The following is an 18,659-nucleotide window of genomic DNA, read 5'->3' as shown; positions in this document are numbered from 1 at the left end:
CTCAACTGATGTTGAATAAGTTTCTCCTTAGTCGGTGCTTTCGCTGAATATTATTGTTCCTAATTCAATCTCATCTCGTGTGGCCAAAGGTTCACTGGAGCATACACATCTATGTTACATGAATCTCTTGAATGTGTTGGCTTTTAGTATCCCAACATTCCGCGTCATACAGCATCGTTGGTCTAATAGTTGCCATATAAAGCTTGCATTTTGAGCTTCTGCAGGGTTTTTTGTCGCTGAGAATGCCAGTTGCTTGTCTCCATTTCGCCCTCCCGGCCTGGATCCATGTCAAACATCCTCTTCAATTCTACCATCGCCTTGAAACGTCAATCCCAAATATCGAAAGGAATCTTTCCTAGGTATTAGTTGCCCAGTTAAATAGTTATCATTTTCTTCAGAACCAGTCTCACTGAAATTGCATTTCATGTACTCAGTTTTGGTCACGCTGAGTCTAAATCTCATTGAAGTCATCTCATTTTAACAAGGATTTGATAAAAGAAAACCTAGGACTTTAATATGTTCTTGGGTGAAGAAATGAGATGGAATGAATGTGAAAGAAAGAAATAGAATTCTGGTGTATATAATTTTAGGATCGCGTAGAATGGTTTAACGTATCAACTAAAATTGATTGGTCAAAGCGCTAAATTGTCTGACCTTGGGCCCATATTTTTTTACGCTGAACCATTCCACGCCCCAGCACCATACCACTCAAGACTCTAATTCAAGATGTCGTGGATCTTGATTTGAAGCTCCATAGGGTTCCGGCTTAGTTTTATATAAACTCCGTAATGGATGTAGCTGTTCACATTGCTTGTTAAACACAGCATTTCCAAACTTGGTCACATGGTAGATGCAAAAGAAGAATCACAAGATACTGCTCTCAGCTCAATAAACAACATCTGATATCACTAACCAACTATATGCATGGATGCACACGCACGCATGAATGCTCCACCGAAACTCAACCCCCAGATACATTTTTGTAGATTTAAAGTGACCCATTTTACTTAAATTATTACCAAAAATGGTAATGAATGAAAAAATTAAGAACTGTAAAACTTACGAACGTTAACCCGATTTATACGCAATAATCTTTAACGAACTTAACTAAAACTAAAAAGGCGGAATCTGCGAAAGAAAAAGAAAACAACAACAAAAAAGAGGGAGGGAAAGGAAGGAAAAAGAGAGATTTGCCGTTTCAACTAACATTGTTAGTTGGAGGCCAACAATTGCCACCAAATCCTTTAATTAATTATTTATTTTTCTAAATTAATCCTCCTAATTAGATTCATACAATTTAATAAAAAACATATTGTTTTTTAATAAGTTTGTGGTCTGCATCACCATTTTTTTTCTCTTCCATTAGGTGGTGATTTTCTTGCAGGCGGCAAATGCAGCATTAGGTATTCTTCTTCATCATCCTCTCTCTAAAAATTCTTAAATTGTAAATATAAAATTTTAAGTTTGAATTATTAGAGAAAAATGCAGCACAATATATTTACATCAATTCGTAGTTTGAAGTTACCAGATGGATGTAAAGGTACACAAATTCATGGCTTAAACCCATTTGCTGGTTGTGGAGGTATTGGTGCTGGTGGTGGTGCTGGTGGTGGTGGTATTGTTGGTGGTGGTGGGATTGGAGGAGATGGTAATCATAGTAGAGTTAATTCAATAGGTTCAGTATCTAATAGAATGAGTATTTCATCCATGAATGATATTCTTCTTCCATGTGGATTACCTGTTCCAGATCTTATTGAGGTACCTATTGAATCATCTCTTAAATCTGTTAATTTTGTTCAAACATTAGCTGATTTATATCGCCGTCTTGAGAATTCTTCATTGGGTGCTAAATCGGATCTTTATCTCGAACAATGTACGGTTTTTCGAGGTGTGTTTGATCCTAAATTGATTAGAAGAAGCCTAGAACAGCTAGACAGCATGCGTTGATGTTCATTTGAAGGTTGTTATAGCTCTGGTTGAGATATGAGAGAAGAGAAGATGAGCTTGTTGGGGTTGATACAATGGAGTGCCGAGGGCGAGTCTTTGAATGTCCTAAATCAAGTCTTGAACATGGATATGATCCAGATTCTGTGTATGATCCATGCCCATGTCGCCGTCGGGATTCTACGGATGATTTTGCGGTCCCCATTGATGAAGAAGAACAAGAACAATGTTCTACCTCAAAAAGATGGGGATGTTTCTTTTTGTATTGGGGGATGAGGATATTTGTTAGGTTATATATTGCTTCGTTATCTAGGCCTTGAAGACAATGCTTTATGGTGGGTTTAGAATCTAAGAGGCTATAAGCTTCTCGCACAATGAAATATCTGCACAAGGAATGAGAGCAGTTGAGATATTTAGTCGGACGCAAAGATTAGACTCATTTTCACCGACAATTGTGTTAGAGCTTTTATCATTCGCGAACAAATTTTGTTGTGAAGAGATGAAATCTGCTTGTGATAAGCATTTGATGAGACTAGTGACCAACATCGAGGATGCATTGGTACTTGTTGAGTATGGATTGGAGGAAATGGCGTATCTTTTGGTGGCTTCGTGCTTACAGGTGTTCTTGAGAGAATTACCAAAGGCTTTGTACAATACAAATGTGATGAGATTGTTTTGTGGGTCGAATTCAAGAGAGAGGTTAGAAAGGGTAGGGCAAGCGTCATTTGCGTTGTATTACTTCTTGTCCCAGGTAGCTATGGAGGAAGATATGAAGTCAAACACCACAGTTATGCTATTGGAGAGATTAGGAGAGTGTGCAAATGAAGATTGGCAAAAGCAACTCGCTTTTCATCTATTAGGTTGCGTGATGTTGGAGCGGAATGAATTCAAGGATGCTCAGCATTGGTTTGAATTAGCAGCTGAAGCCGGGCATATTTATTCTTTGGCTGGTGTAGCTAGGGCAAAGTACAAGAGAGGTCACAAGTATTTGGCGTATAAACAAATGAATTCACTGATATCTGAGTATAATTCTGTTGGATGGTTGTACCAGGAGAGATCCTTGTACTGCATTGGGAAAGAGAAGACGGCAGATTTGAATGCGGCAACTCAATTGGATCCCACCCTTCCTTATCCGTACAAGTATAGGGCGGTCATGTTGTTGGAGGAGAACCAAATTGGTGCAGCCATTTCGGAGATCAACAAGATAATTAGGTTCAAGGTTACGCCTGATTGCCTAGAAATGAGAGCTTGGTTGTCGATTGTGAGTGAAGACTATGAGGGTGCTTTGAGAGATATTAGAACGCTGTTGACACTAGACCCAAATTACATGATGTACCATGGGAAAGTTCATGGAGATCACTTGGTTGAGATTCTCAGCAAACGTGTACACCAATGGAGTCAAGCAGATTGTTGGATGCAGCTTTATGATCGTTGGTCCTCTGTTGATGATATTGGGTCACTGGCTGTTGTGCATCAAATGCTGGCAAATGATCCCAAAAGGAGCCTTCTAAGATTTAGGCAGTCTCTCCTTCTTCTTCGGTGAGTACCTATTTTACTATCGCGTGTGATTTTGTTACTGACTTGATTGTTTTCATTCTTAGATGAACTATTAGTAGATACCAAGGTTTAACTATGTGTTCATCAGCTCCAATTTGTGGTGTACTATTGTATTCTAAAGTACCTCTCATAAACTGAATTCATAGGTTAAATTGTCAAAAGGCTGCCATGAAAAGTTTGCGGTTAGCCCGAAACTATGCTACTTCAGAACATGAAAAGCTTGTCTATGAAGGTTGGATTTTGTATGACACTGGCCACCGAGAAGAAGCATTAGCCAAGGCTGAGAAATCCATCTCTATACAGAGATCATTCGAAGCTTATTTCCTCAAAGCATATGCTCTGGCAGATACAAGCCTGGACCCCGAATCTTCGGCTTACGTCATCGAACTTCTCGAGGAAGCTCTTCGATGCCCTTCTGATGGTCTTCGAAAAGGACAAGTAAGTAAAATCACACACTAATAACCATAGTCATGTTAATGTTATTGATATTAATCTGACATTATGGGGGTCTGAGCATTTTCCAGGCATTGAACAATCTAGGGAGTGTCTATGTAGACTGTGATAAGCTGGACCTTGCTGCAAATTGTTATCTAAGTGCCCTTAGCATTAGGCATACACGAGCCCATCAAGGTCTTGCTCGTGTTTATCATCTTAAGAATCAACGGAAAGATGCCTATGAGGAGATGACAAAGCTTATAGAGAAAGCGCGGAATAATGCATCCGCATATGAAAAACGTTCGGAGTATTCTGAACGTGATTTAGCAAAGAATGATCTTAGTATGGCAACACAATTAGATCCTCTGAGGACATATCCCTACAGATACAGAGCAGCAGGTAAGCCCCGTTATTGCTGATACTTTATTGGTTTTTGGGCTTCATTGATGGAAATGTCGGTTTTACACTTTTACTGATTCATTTTGCTGTCCTATGATGTGATTGCTAATTCAGTCATGGGAAATTTTATCATACTTAGAAATATACAGTTTCTTTCTGTGCTCAAAGTTGACATTTTACTAAAAATTGGTATTTATCTCACCAGTTTTGATGGATGATCACAAAGAAGATGAGGCCATCACTGAGCTTACAAAGGCTATAGCGTTCAAACCAGACTTGCAGTTGCTATACTTACGAGCAGCATTCTATGATTCAATGAGGGACTCTGCTTCAACAATCCTAGACTGTGAAGCAGCTCTCTGCCTCGAACCCAACCATGCAGACACACTCGAACTGTATAATAAAGCACGCGAGCAACTTAATACTCAACAATCAAAATGAAGAGCGCATGGACATTTTTATTCAGTCTCCTGAAAATGTTAAGGGTGCAATTGAACCTGTTCTTGCAGTACAGGTGAATCCACCGAGTTTTGTCACCTCTATTAGTTAAAGTCTGGAGGTTTCAGGCATTTTCATTAACTGGGCAGAAAGATAAAAGAGCGCAAGGAACATGAAGAATTGAGACTGACAGAGAAGCAGAGGATTATTAGATGTATATAATTCTAAATGAAACTGAAGGCGGTGAAACTTGAATTGATGCTGATCGTGTAGTATTCTCAAATTTAGGCGGTGTTTGTAAATGTTGATAAAAGGAACTAAATACCTGATTTACGTGGAAAGGATTAAGATATGTTTTCCATTTTCCGGCTCATCGTTTTCATGTGTAATGTAATTAATACCCTTCACAATTTTCCCTTATAAAAGGATACAGAAGTGTCCATTGTAATCTTGTAAACCTAAGCCAACTTAACCATTCATCTTTACCTCAGATTTTTCATTACTGATGAGTAATTTTGTTTATGGTCCTTATGAAAGTACCAGAGGCAATCAAAATACTTTTGCAAACCCCTTTATCATAAAATACTTTTTATTGAAATTGTTACAAGAATTCCGCGCAGTGGTATGCTAAACAAACAAATAAACACTATCTCTTTTGGTGCATTTGCTTTATACCTTCATTCACATGCAAAACAGTACTTTTTTAACACCAAAAAATTTGTAGTTCTAAAAACAAATTCCAAGCCTCCAGTACAAGATTCATCAAGTTACTAAGTGTACCTGAATGATAAAAATAACCCTTCAGGTATGCCTTCAAACATCCATGACTAATAGGATCCCCTCTGCAACCAGCCTTTTATTTGTATTAAGGTATTTTGGTCAGTTATATTCATATGCATTACAGACCAGACCGCCCTTTATCCTTTCAAATATATCCCGGACATCCATGGCCTAACAAAATTTTAAGAAAGGCTTCAGGACCTGGCGTGGTGTCAGTGGTTGAAATTTTACTTCGGAGAAGAGAAGCTAAATTGCACCCCGGTCTTCCCTCGGTCATGCTCTAGTTGCTTTAGTATGTAACAGTAGTTAACCTAAAAGAAGGAGAAGACATCAATTTTGCAAGTAAGGAAAAATGAATCGTAATAAATAAAAACAACAGTCATTTTTTAGGGTCTAAAATCGATATATACAGGACCCAAAAACAAGAAATCTGTTTAAGCCCATTCTATGAGGCAGATTTGTGTCTAGCTGCTCAGAGTCTCGTATAATGACGAGTCAATCAAGAGCACCCAATCCTACTAGAGAGACAAAATAGTTTATAAAGCAAAATGATTTATATCAAATATTGATGACTAACCTCCATACGGAACAGCTTGGTGGGAACAACAATCCCAACTCCAGCAGAGCTGCGCATCGACTCCCCAAACCTCTGGAATGAGAAACCCTTGAACTCTTCCACGGTTGCCTTGGAGAGCTTTCCAGCACAAGCAAACAAGTGACCATGGATTCCAGCTTCTCTGAGCACCCTAAGTGGAAGGTCAAAAGAAAGGTCTGCAAATGCAGTAACAGCAATGTTGCCTCCAAGAGCATATAAACTTTCATCATTGGATTTACCAACAGCAACACTTCGTGGTTCACTAGGGCCTAGTCCCCTTGTCTTGAACCCAACCAATGTTGCTGGTCCTCCCAATTTGCAAACTGAAGATGAATTACCACCAAAGAAGTACCTCTCAGACATAAGGGGAGTCGTGTTCCAGAATCCACTACCCCATGGTACAATAAAACCAGCAGAGGCACCAAAGTTGAGAGCTGCATTATAGAAACCCAATGGCAAAGCAAAACGAACATCGCACTCCTGTTCAGAATTAAAAGCAAAGCATGATAATAAAATCACTCACTGAACTGAGAATAAAAGCTGTACTGTAAAAACAAATACATGGTTGTTTCTCTAGTTATTAATAAAGTGGCAATACATACACACAATTATAATAAACAACAATTGCGACAAATGCAGCCAAAAAAAATTAACCACAAAAGAAGCAAAAAAGAATAAATAGTAGACTTTCAAAAGATGAAAATGCTGGCTTTCTAACATTTTATAAGACAAATTATGTTTAATCTAAGTTAATTGATTAGCTTAAGTTAAGCCATAGTAGTTATAACACCGATTCAGGCATGGTTAAAGTTAAATCATGCACTACAACTTAGCTTGTGGTTAATGTCAGATAAAGTTAAGTGGGCGTGAGGTGTCCTATGACTCAATTAGTGGTGTGTCTCATCCAACTCATGATAGCAAGGATAGATGACACAGGGCTATGGACTAAGATTGTCTTCTCGCTTCTTTTTTTATCCATCATTCTAAGCAAGAGGAGATAGAAGTAGAAGTCTAAGTCAAAATCCTAGCTAGTAGTTGTGAGACTACGTAGCTATTTGCTCTTGAAAAATTCTGGTGATATTAATTAATAAGTATGTTAGTGCTGTAAAAAATGGTGACTTTACTGTTGATGATGCTATCATCATAGTGGTTTCGATGCTATTCAGCTCATATGTGGTATGATTTGATTGTGCTACACCTGGAGTTGTCTTATAAATTGGAGTTGTAAAGTATGCTAGTAATATGACTGAATCTGGTTTTAGCAAAAGGTTTTCTTTCTAATCATGTTTAGGTCTACGGCATGATGATTATAAAGCTGAAATTCCAACTGAGTTCCTAAACTAGCAAGACACAAAATTCTTTGAAACAACTCAGCTAATTGAAAGAAAGATTTCTGTGTGAACACAAAGAACATCTGTACATTAACTGAGACAAATAAAGGGATTTATGCAGTGAATATAACAGCAAATACAAGCACCACAATACAATAACATACAAAACAGCCATGAGCTGCACTGTAGTGAGCGCAAGGCAAGAATAGAAGCTAAAATATAAACAATTCCAAAATAACAACTTGGGAGCAATAAATTAGCTCATTCAAATCTAGGAAATATGATTGAGAAGCACCGTGTAGGTATAGCCTACTTATATCTTTAGTCATGAGAATCAAGATATAATTATAAAGTAGAGAAATGAAGCAAGGGATGACAAGTTACTGCACCTGGCGTAAAAATCGCGAGCTACGACTATCAGGTGCCAGACCACAGACTTGTGATGTAGATTGAAATGCATATCCACTTGTAGGTCGCACAGGAGAATCTCTTTGATCAAACTTATATGTATGTTTCAGCGATGAAAGTAAACTATGTCCAAGCTGACTTCGTATTGACTTAAAGGAACTTTGTGATGGATCTGCCAAGGACCGCCATGTTAAATTGTAAGCCAAGTCATGATGCATGGTTGAAATTAAGCCAACAGACAAGCCTAATAATTGATCTTTGTAAGAAGATAGCTTCATCCAGTCTTGGGAAAGAAGTGAAACTCGAGCTGTTAATGGCGTATTTATTCCTTTGAATCTGGGTAGAGAAAACCCGCTGCTTATCTCTGCTGTTTGGTCCCACCAAAAAGCCCAAGAACCATCCCAAATGTCACCATATCCAAAAAGGTTTTTCAATTTGGCAGATCCTTCAAGTGACCAAGTCTTGGCCTACAGAATCATGTGTATAAGCTTTAAATACCATATGAAAAGCAATACAATGACATTTTTACGATCCTTGCAAACACACTTACATAAATGTATACAGACAACTTGTTATATTAGTCAATATAAGAAGGCAGCCTCACAGAGTACTATCTTAATGTGTGTGTATTCAGTATAGGTAAGAAAGTGTCCATCCGACTGTGTGTATATCTAATATGTGGTTACTTCTAAGTATATTTTACTGTATAACCTTCAAATATTCATTCACGACTGTATATATATGAAATATGCATTTGTCAGTGGTTAAAGGTTAGATGTGGGTAAGTTTTAAATTCAGGCCGATGGTTCAACTCCAATGACTTATCAGTGCACATACATCTGTAGTCATCTCAGACAATATGACTGGACTGCTAATATACAAGAAGATGTACCTATTAATAACGAAATACAACTTATAAGTATAACATCCTATCTTAATACATTTGATGCATGACTGTTAATTAATCAACAAAGCTCAGCCCACTCACTACTCCCTAGTCCCTACCATATATGTACTTGAAGTTCTTTCATGTGTGTCAGTGTATCCCTATCTCAACAAAATCTATGAGTACATATTCATGGCATTGTGTCCATTTTAGAAATTAAAGATTCTTATTTCAGTAAATTCACAATCAAACACTCAACCAAGTTTCTATACACTTTCCTTATTCAACTTCCCCCTTCCAAAATAGGATAGCAAGTGATGCCATCCCATTTCAGGCATCGTCCATAAAAAGAAAAGTCTCTTTAATTTCACTAATAGTGTGCACTAAAGGTTTTCCTATTTTAGTCCCAAATGTTCATACAAAAACACTAAAATCAAAATATACATATAATTCTTTTTTTTTTTTTGCTAAGTTAAATATACATATAATTCAGAAAACTCAAAAACTGAAGAAATAGAAGGAAATAAATTACCTCAGGTTTGGAGAAAACTCCAAATTCACCAACAAAAGGATTCTTAGGCTCAACAACTTCAACCACAACATTAGTTGTACCAGGTAATTCAGGTGGTCCAGTATCAAAAGTAATTCTAACAGAATCAAATATATCAAACCTCTGAACCCGAGAATTTACAATAGTAGCAATTGCAAGAAGTTCTTGAATTGTTGTTGCATCTTTTAGGGCTTTGATTTCTGATTCTAATAACGAGTAATTAGTTTTCTTGTTTCCTTTGATTACTACATCTTGAACTTTTAGGGTTATAGTTTCTGTTGATAATCTACGAACTAAATTCCCTAATAGATGTCTTTCATAGCGTATTCTTGATTCAATACTTAGTAAATCTTCTACTTGATTTTCGTCATCATCATCATCTTCTTCGGAGAACTCTTCTTCTACATCGTCGTCATCTTCGTCATTATCAATTGCATCATCATCATCTTCTGAATCTTCGATTAGGGTTTCTTCGTCGAGTGATTTCGCCATGGATTTTTGAAGAGTTTAGAGAAAGGGACAGAAATGAAGAAAGAACGAAAGAAAATGTGGAGATCTGTGGAAGCAGGTAGGACTTCGATCTGGTGCTGGAGTTATGATCTGCTGAGTTGGAAGGACTTTGATAATTTTTGGGCTCCACACTCATTATCGGCAAGTACCTATCTCAACTTTCCATCAATCTCAACTTTCCATCAAGCACTATGGTGCACCATGTTAGTCATTCATGTTAGTCATTTAGAGCAATTCCTTTGGATTGAACAGATAAGAGGTTTGTTCATTTTGTTACCGACATGAACTCAATAATCATGAAAAATGAGTGAGCAAATGGACAATTTTATTGGTTTGTTGATTGGGGAGGAAGGAAAACCGCGCGTCTAAACTAAAACCTCGCGTACAGATAAAATCCACCGCCAGATAAAATCAAACCGCGCGGATGAAATTAATTCGGTGGCAGCTGGGGAACATTGCGAGTGTCTTACTAAATCCGCTAACAGATACATCTCAATTTTAATCATCTAACGGTTATTACTCTTTTCATTGTAATTAAATTTAGTTCATTTCACACTTAAAATTCGCACCTTCTACACCTCTACCTCTAAATTTCACGATTTCATATCATTTCAATACTCAATTTTTCCTTGTTTTTCACGTACAACTACTCGTACCATCCCAATCTATCAGAAAAATTCCAATAATCCCTTTTACTAAAAAAATATGGCATCTCCTCGCAACAACCACTACAACAAACGCAACAAAGATGCGGCAGAGTTGGTGGTGCTAAGTATACGATGGATGAAGACGAACGAATTTCTAGGAATTATGCCTTTTTTATAATAGATCAAATCAACGGTTGCCAGCAAGAAAATAATTCGTTTTATGGAAAGATTTTTCAAAAAAAAATATGAAGAAATCGATAACATTAATGGTCGTGATCCTGAGTGCTTGTCTCGTCGTTTTCATGCAATTAACAAAAAAGTTGGTGAATACATATCTTTGATCATGCAAATGTGCCGCTCCAAAAGAGGCGGTGAAGTTGAAAAGGATGTGGAACGAAGATGTCGGGAAGAGTGGCAAAGATCCCAAAAATCTGGTTTCCAACAACGAATCTTGTTACAACATTCTGAAGGTGCTTAACAAGTTTAATCAATACTTGTTGAAAGGTAATGAAATGCCAGCAAGATAACCATATGGTCTAATATCGCAGGATTTTCAGAATGGTTCGCCTGCTTCCTCATCGGAAGGAAATGGATCTCAATATGCTGGGTCTCCAAGTAGTCAGGAAAAATATAACTCCAACCTGGCCGTTAACACCAATGTCAAGAGAAGAACAGAAAGAGGTCAGAAAGCTGAAATAGCAGCGAGGGATACAACCCAAAGAACAGCAGAAGGAGGTTCCCACGAGTTCAACTATTCTGAGTTCAAGGAATTCGATCATAAGGTAAAACAAGATAGAACCATAGACCGGGGATTGTCAATAAGGGAACTTCGAAAAAGTCGTCTTCCGTGAGAATAACATTACAGGGATTGTAACAGGAACAAGCTACTCTTCATGAACATTTCAATGATGAATTCACGACAACTTACTATATGGAATAGAGAAGTGGATAAGGAGGAACAACAACTGGATAAATAATAGTACCCACAACATGTCCAGTATGAGAATGAGGAAGACGATGCTGATGCTGATGCCGATGCCTCTGAAGAATAAGAAGATGAATACTGCCTTGATTACTTAGATGTAGTTAATTGTAATTTTTATATAGTACCTAACTTTAATTTAAATGTAATAGTTTAGTTTCCTTTAACTTACAATTAATTTATATAGTCTCAGTGCATTATATTTGATTAAATTAAACAACATTTAATTGAAAAAAACATTTATCTGTCCCGATTTTGACGACCCCGTATATCGGCTCTTGCTCTTTTTGTATCTTAAAGGTGCTTAGTTAGATTTTCCCTTAGGTTCCCATAGAGGCCCCAATTTTGAATTCTGTCAGTGGTCAATCTACATTCTCTTACAGGATGACCATGGTGCACAATAAGCCTCGGCCTCAAATCTTCGTATGAAAAACTAGTCCAGGTTGGGTCACGTCTGGTTTCCTCAATAACCATGTTAATTAGCATAATTTTGTTTATTTATTAAAGATAAAAAAAAGTGTATCGGCTCAGCTATAATGGCGAACTTTCTTTTCAAAATTCCAAAAGTGTTCAACATCATTTCTCAGAGCCATTTGTTGGGTGTTAAAATATTCCATATCCTTCGCAGTCGTTGGTCCAAACCTTGTCTGACTATAAGCTTGAACCAAAGTTGTCCATTCTGGATAGATCCTGTCTGCAATATAATATCCCTAAGTGTAGTCATGACCGTTGATGGTGAATTATAGTACGACGCGGTCCCATGCTTTAGTTCTTCAAACAATGATGACTTAAGAAAAACACTGATATCATTTTGTGAACACGGGCATCCGAAAAAAACATGCCAAAAAAATAATCATAAGTAGCCGAAGCTTTCAAAATCACAATTGGTTTTAGATAGTGAACCTTATATTTCCCTGTCCATTCAAACATACACAGGTACCACGTCCAGTGCATGCAATTGAGACTACCTAGCATTCCTGGAAAACCCCTCTTTGAGATTCGGCAGTGATTCTATCAACATCTACCTGAGTAGGTTTTCTTAAGAAAGTTGGACCAAAATGGTCGACTATTGTCTCGCAAAATATTTTGAGATACCTATACGTTTGTTTTGTCCATACAAATGTACTCATCTGTGGAATCCGCTGGTACCCCATAACATATACATAGGGAGGCAGACCTTTTGTTCGGGATTAAATTCCCGTACATGTCTTGCATCAAACTGAAAATTAAATAAAGATTGTACTTGGAAAATCTCGGCAATAATCCTTTGAATCACGTTGCGGCCCATGCGGAATCGACGATGAAAATTTGCATCAAAAATACACACATCCATGATTAAAATAATCATGCATCATCTTGTCGTGGTAAAAATATCGATATCGCCACGTCCATCTTCTAGTCATAACTTCTTGCATCTCTAGCGGCCTTGGTATTATCCCTTAATGTAGTTACAACATAAAATTTCACCTCCTTATATCCTCAATTGCATCTTCATCCAATTGACGAAAAATCTCTACATACAATTCTTCCTCTTCTGCATCCAAGGTTTCATCCATTTCCATATTCCTTAGAAGAACCAAATCAGGATTGATGGTTGAAAATTTAAAGCGATTGAGATTGAGAAAACTATTAATCTTGTTAATTCCTTCAAGAAATCTGGTTGTGAGGATAAAGGAAAAGAGAATGAAGATGTAACATCTCATGCATGAGTTACTAATCTTCTTGTCCAAAACAGTTTGGACGCTAAGAGTGATATTCTCAATCTTCGCCAAGTACTTATCAGTACTTTGAAACTCATCATAAACACGCAGCGTTACTAAGAACTGTTATTCGTAACCAAGTAAAATTGATTAAACTTGGAATCATTAATGGGGAGTATGCAAGAAATATTATTCGGAATGTTAATGCTTTAGCCTGTGAACATAATTACGGTACTGTGTGTAGAATCCAAGAAATCAATCGTGATGTTGTAAATGAAGATCCCGAAAAACTTGAGGATATTGAGGACGATATTTGAGAAAGACTATTCAAAGGTCTAATAGGGAAATAGACATGAATGTGTTGATTTATTTCGATATTTTGCGTAAGGTCTATTTGAATAAAACTATCTATTATGAATGAATAAAATTATTATTTTATAATCTTTGTTGATTTTTTGATAATTCCGATTGCACAACCTTTGTATGAATGCTTATATTTTTCTATGTACTTTCGGATTTATGAGATGTTTGATTTCGGTTTTTACTAACCTAAATATTCTATCTTATATGATGAATGCCCTTATGATTTGTGTGGCTTTTTGATTTAGCGAGATTAAGTTCAAGCCCATGTTGGTAGGCTTTATCAAAGGATCATAAGGTGTTCCGATTGAAACTCATATGTGAAAAGTCACAATATGTTGATAATTGATTTATGTTTAGATAAGTTGTGTTTAACATAACATATGTGTTTAGGGTTTCAACTTTTGCTATTGGAACGTATTAGTTAAAACCGATTCAACCTTTCTCTCGTAAAGGTTGCTTTTGTTGTTGTTCTTTTGTTCTTGCGAGAGGATGACAACACACAGAAGGAGAGTTCTTATTTGAACTTGTGTTTAATGATATATCTATCTGGGGAGAAGTGGTTGCGGAAATTGAGGTAACGATGATGTCGTCGTTGTAGTTCGTTACTTCTTCACATTCTTCAAGTCTTCGGAGTAATACTTGTATGTCTCAACACTCTTAGACTTTCTAGTCTAACCTAAACGAAGTTGACTCTATTATTTAATCAAGCGACTCCAAATGAGTTTTGATACTAAAATATGACAACCAAACTTGACATACCAACGCTTGGTGAGTTCAACCGAGCTATGCTATAACACATATCTTGAGAATATTTTCCGTTTTGGAATTTCCTTGTTATCCAAACAACCTTGGTCTAAATACTTGATTTTGCATTTCTTGTAAATTATCCTAAGAGCCAGGCAAACTTCATTGTTGTTGTTTCTGGTAGATCCGTCTATCCGAAGTGGAAAGTACATTAATCAGGTGAAATCTCTTATGACCACTCGTTTAAAGACTTTTGTGGGATCAAGAATCTCTACGAGTACCGTTGGTGGGAAACTAGATAATTGCAGTGTTATTAGTTTTCGATTATTGATATGATTAACTAACGGTTATTGAAATTTTGATCGCACCTAGTTTGTTTATTCTTGAGAACCTTGTTTTCTGATATAAGCTCACTCAAACTAGATCAAAGTATTCACGGGATCTTTGGATCTAAAGACGTCTTGTGATAATTCATTCTTAACATACTCCGTTATGTGCATGATTGATCACAAGAGGATTCAAGTGGTGTTGTGCAGGTTATTGAAGGAAATAAAAGATTTGAAGACGAATTCATATTAGTTTTCATATCTTGTGGATTTAGTACACAAACCTTGATCGAATGGGATCCAACTAGAATCAGTTTATCTTTGATAAACTTGATTGATTAGTTGCATGAGATCGATATTGCTTTATAATTTATCTTTGATATCTATATTGATGATTAAGAATCTAGAGTATGATTATTTCGTTAATCAAAAGGTAGATTGATCTAACCAGACAAAGGAGTTTATTAGATTAAACAGAAGAGTCTTTCTCAACAACTTATTAATATCTTCTAGCAAGATTGATTAGAGTGGTTACCAAAAAGATTCTTCTTTTGTTGTTTAGAATACGATCCAAAGGACTTGCTATGCACGTGCGTGACTCTAGAATTCGAAGGCGCAGGGATACTGACGAAACTAAGTAGATAGGAGTAGTGTACTTGGTCTCAACTATACGAAATTGGTATTAGATTTTGTGTAGCGGCTTAATTCTGAGAGTATTCAAAATTGTATTAGGTCTCGGGGTTTTTCTGCATTTGCGGTTTCCTCGCTAACAAAATCTTGTTGTGGCATTTACTTTTTTATTTTTCATTATAATTGTTTTATCATAAATAAATTAAATTGCACTTGTACGTTAATCCGTAACACTTGATATTGATCCTATAGAGTTTCGGTTATTACGGTACCTATTATCAAGTGCACACTTTGTTGTCAAATCGTCTCGATCTTGTATCCATAGTCAATCACACAAGTGATCTTGTTGTATTGTCTCAATCTCGTATCCATAGACGATCACACGAAGTGTGAACCAATTTTTTTGTATTATCTAGACTCGGTCCATAGACGATCACGTTCGGTAAAGGACTTATAGGCGGATAATTAAAAGATTGTGGTGTATTTGGGTACCCTCGTCTTTTCAAAATTCTGTTATTAGCGTGGCACATTAACTAATAACCTTTTCTAGAGGATATGTTTTAATTGCTGGAAATCAAAACATATATATTTGAAAATCATAATTAAATGCTTTTCAATATTTCGGTTTGGGTTACCTTGAGCATCAAGGAGTATCTTTGAACAATTAATGATAAGAGTTATGTACATGTTCAAATAATATCGACATCTAGAAGTTTCTCTCAGCAAGCCCTAATTACAAAATCACATAAAACATAAAGAGATACGTGTATATTGGAAACTCGGTTTTGCTCATTGGGATCGGTTATACATTACTTACAATTTAAGTTGTGACCGGTCATACCATACTTCTCAAAATAGGTTGTGACCGGTTGCACCACTCTTCCCAAAGTATCTTGTGATCGTGATAGACACATTTTGTGTCTAAGTTTTCCTCAATTTTCTGTATTGTTAGTACTCTTTTTTGTACTTATTATGGTGCTTTGTGTGTGTGTAGGTATTTTTGGGGAATAAACATTTTTGGGAAAATCGGCTCGAAAAGTTATCTAAAGCACTCGGAGGACACGTGTTATTCGGACTCTCACTTTTGGATAAGGGACACCTCAGTTGGATACCTGCTATTCGCACCCCCATGTCTGATAGGGGGAGGTCATCCCTACCTTTGAAATTTCAAAACAGCCGGGAAAAGTGGTTCTTCAGAAAACAGATTTTAGGGTTTGTATTTTGGAGGCGTTTCAATGAGATTCAAAGGCTTAATTTGATTGGGTTTGTTCCTCTTAGCTAAACAGGGTTGGTATGGCCCTTTTGTTCGACTAATTTTGGCTGGATAATCCGACAGAAGAAATCAGAGCTCCACGTTCACGAGAGAGGTATTTCACAGGATTGCATGAGCTTTGGAGAGTTTGAACGAGTTCTGCACATGTTTGTTGACTCGAGAAACAGATTGGAGCGTGGCAGAGATAAATAAGGAGAATTTGCAACTGTAAGACGCGTGCAGGAGAAGAAAAAGGAAAGAATATCTTCTCGTGTCTGGCAGAGTAATTGAGGATTATTCCAGAGTTATCACAGCGATTTTGAAGCCCTGTCGAGTATATATAGAGTGCCGAGGAGTTGTAGGAGGGTTACGAAGTGATTGGAAGGGAACAGAGTGAAGAAATAAAAAGATACATAGATTTGTTGCTGCTGCCATTAGAGAAGAACACGAAGAACAATAGACTGCAAAGATCAGTCGTTTTCTAATGTCTTATTTTTTTTGAATTTTTGTAACACCCGAGCTGCAACATTTATCTTCACTGATTGAGACGCATATAGTAAAAGCGATTTCTGCAACATCTCATCAGCGTTGCAAATCACTATTTTATTATAAATCATCTTTGTAAGCACCTTTTTGAGCAATAAAAATGGATTTCTAGCGTGTTTCCAACATGATGAGCGGATAAAATTTCTTGGTGACCAAGGCAACGGAGGAAACTATTCTCTTATGCATGATTGGTAATTTTCTTTTAGAATTTCAATTATTAATTTAATTTAATTCACTAAGATCACTATAAGTATATGTTTTTATAAGATGAAAATGGTTTTCTTAATTAGTTGTGAATCAATTTGATGTTTTATGCTTAGAAATAATTCTTCGATAATTCATGCTTAGGGATTACAATTTAATGTTTGGAAACCTTACAGATTATAAGTGAGTTAATGTAAAAAGAGCTTTATAATAATTCTTGAAATTTTTTGTTAACAAATCAGTTAAAGGAATAGTGGAATCCGGAGTCTTGGTCTAGTTTTAAATCTTGATATTACTTTATTTGAGTTTATCTTTGTTTAGCTTAGGAATTTAATTTAAAAATCAAATATTCACAAGTCTCAACGAACCTTTTATTACAACAACTTTAAAAACACATCAAGTTTTGGCGTCGCCGACGCGGACTTGTCTTTAGGCTAGAGTTTTTATATTTATTTGTTTTTTTTTTAATTTGTTCTATTTTACGTTTTTGGGTATTTGTCTTTTTATTACAGATTCTTGATTTCGGAGCGAAAGAAAAAGGAGTTGACAAAGCTTTTGGTGACCACTTAAAGATTTGGAGTCAAAAGACAAAGCGAAAAGAACGAAGAAAAGAAGAAAAAAAGAGGGAATTTTATTAGATTTTGTTTTTATCTTTTAGAAATTTTATTAGGATATTCTCTATTTTTGTAAAAAAAAATATTTTGGACTTTACTTTTGGACTTTGGACTTTGGACTTGGACATTTTATTTTATTTTTAAACCCTACGGAAGGGTAGTATTAAATATAAACTGTTTGCAGAGAAGGACGACAATTACGATATTGCCTCGGCCCCTCGGTTCGTACATGACATAGGAGTCGTGGCCCGAGTCGACTACAACGGTTCATCCCCCGTCTGGTACGGGAGGTAAGTTTATCGAACAACCGTGAATCCCTGTCAGCGGGTTTACTGTCTTCCTTCGTATGCATATATGTTGAGGAACTGAACACGGATTTATTTCTAGTAAAGGTCAAGGACTGGCCATACAGATAAGGGTTCGGATTTCATCACCGTTCTCTTCTTTCCCGCCTTAGGAACACAAAACCTACGCGAACCCAAGCTTAAAAGACTGACTAGAACGAGGACGATAGGGTAAAGAGCTTAATAGGAAAGTCGTTCGAGAAATATTGGTTGCTCTTTTAAGCATACTTTGAAGTTCATGATGGTTAATGTAAGTTGAGCGTGCCGCCTTGTAACCAAAGTGAATGTTTTTCCAGTGAGGCCTGGGTGTCAAAGCTCCATTGAGCTTCTCTTGTCTCTATTTAAATTACTTTAACTCAGATTGATTCCAGAGGGTTCGCTTAAATTGTAATGAATTCCCTTTCGATGGATTATAAGCTAGTCTAGAAACAATCTAAGTGGAGTCGTCATGCTTTTTTCTGCTAGAAATCAGTA

The 18,659-nt window shown here is 36.6% G+C and overlaps 1 protein-coding gene and 1 pseudogene across 1 annotated transcript; one reads left to right on the top strand and one right to left on the bottom strand.

Annotated features, from left to right (window-relative positions):
* The first annotated feature begins 1,168 nt into the window (after nucleotides 1-1,168).
* On the top strand, nucleotides 1,169-5,272 carry LOC113338879 (annotated as a pseudogene).
* Nucleotides 5,273-5,344: 72 nt separating this feature from the next.
* On the bottom strand, nucleotides 5,345-10,123 carry LOC113338880 (sorting and assembly machinery component 50 homolog A-like). The gene is made up of 4 exons (XM_026584278.1): nucleotides 9,306-10,123; nucleotides 7,869-8,354; nucleotides 6,131-6,628; nucleotides 5,345-5,864 (listed from the first exon to the last, which is right to left on the bottom strand). The coding sequence occupies exons 1-4, from the start codon at nucleotides 9,813-9,815 to the stop codon at nucleotides 5,781-5,783; spliced, it is 1,578 nt and encodes a 525-aa protein (XP_026440063.1). The 5' UTR covers nucleotides 9,816-10,123; the 3' UTR covers nucleotides 5,345-5,780.
* Nucleotides 10,124-18,659: the final 8,536 nt, after the last annotated feature.

This window comes from Papaver somniferum, unplaced genomic scaffold (genome assembly GCF_003573695.1).
Source record: "Papaver somniferum cultivar HN1 unplaced genomic scaffold, ASM357369v1 unplaced-scaffold_19, whole genome shotgun sequence".
In the NCBI taxonomy this organism is placed as follows: Eukaryota; Viridiplantae; Streptophyta; class Magnoliopsida; order Ranunculales; family Papaveraceae; genus Papaver; species Papaver somniferum.
Note: the sequence above shows the minus strand (reverse complement) of the source record. Positions and strands in the feature narration are given on the sequence as shown.

Excerpts from the sequence above, each read along its gene's own strand:
- LOC113338880 (XM_026584278.1), bottom strand. The coding sequence starts at position 9,815 with ATGGCGAAATCACTCGACGAAGAAACCCTAATCGAAGATTCAGAAGAT. Across the intron at positions 8,355-9,305 it reads GAGTTTTCTCCAAACCTGAG|GCCAAGACTTGGTCACTTGA; the intron begins GTAATTTATTTC and ends ATGATTCTGTAG. Across the intron at positions 6,629-7,868 it reads GCTCGCGATTTTTACGCCAG|GAGTGCGATGTTCGTTTTGC; the intron begins GTGCAGTAACTT and ends AATTCTGAACAG.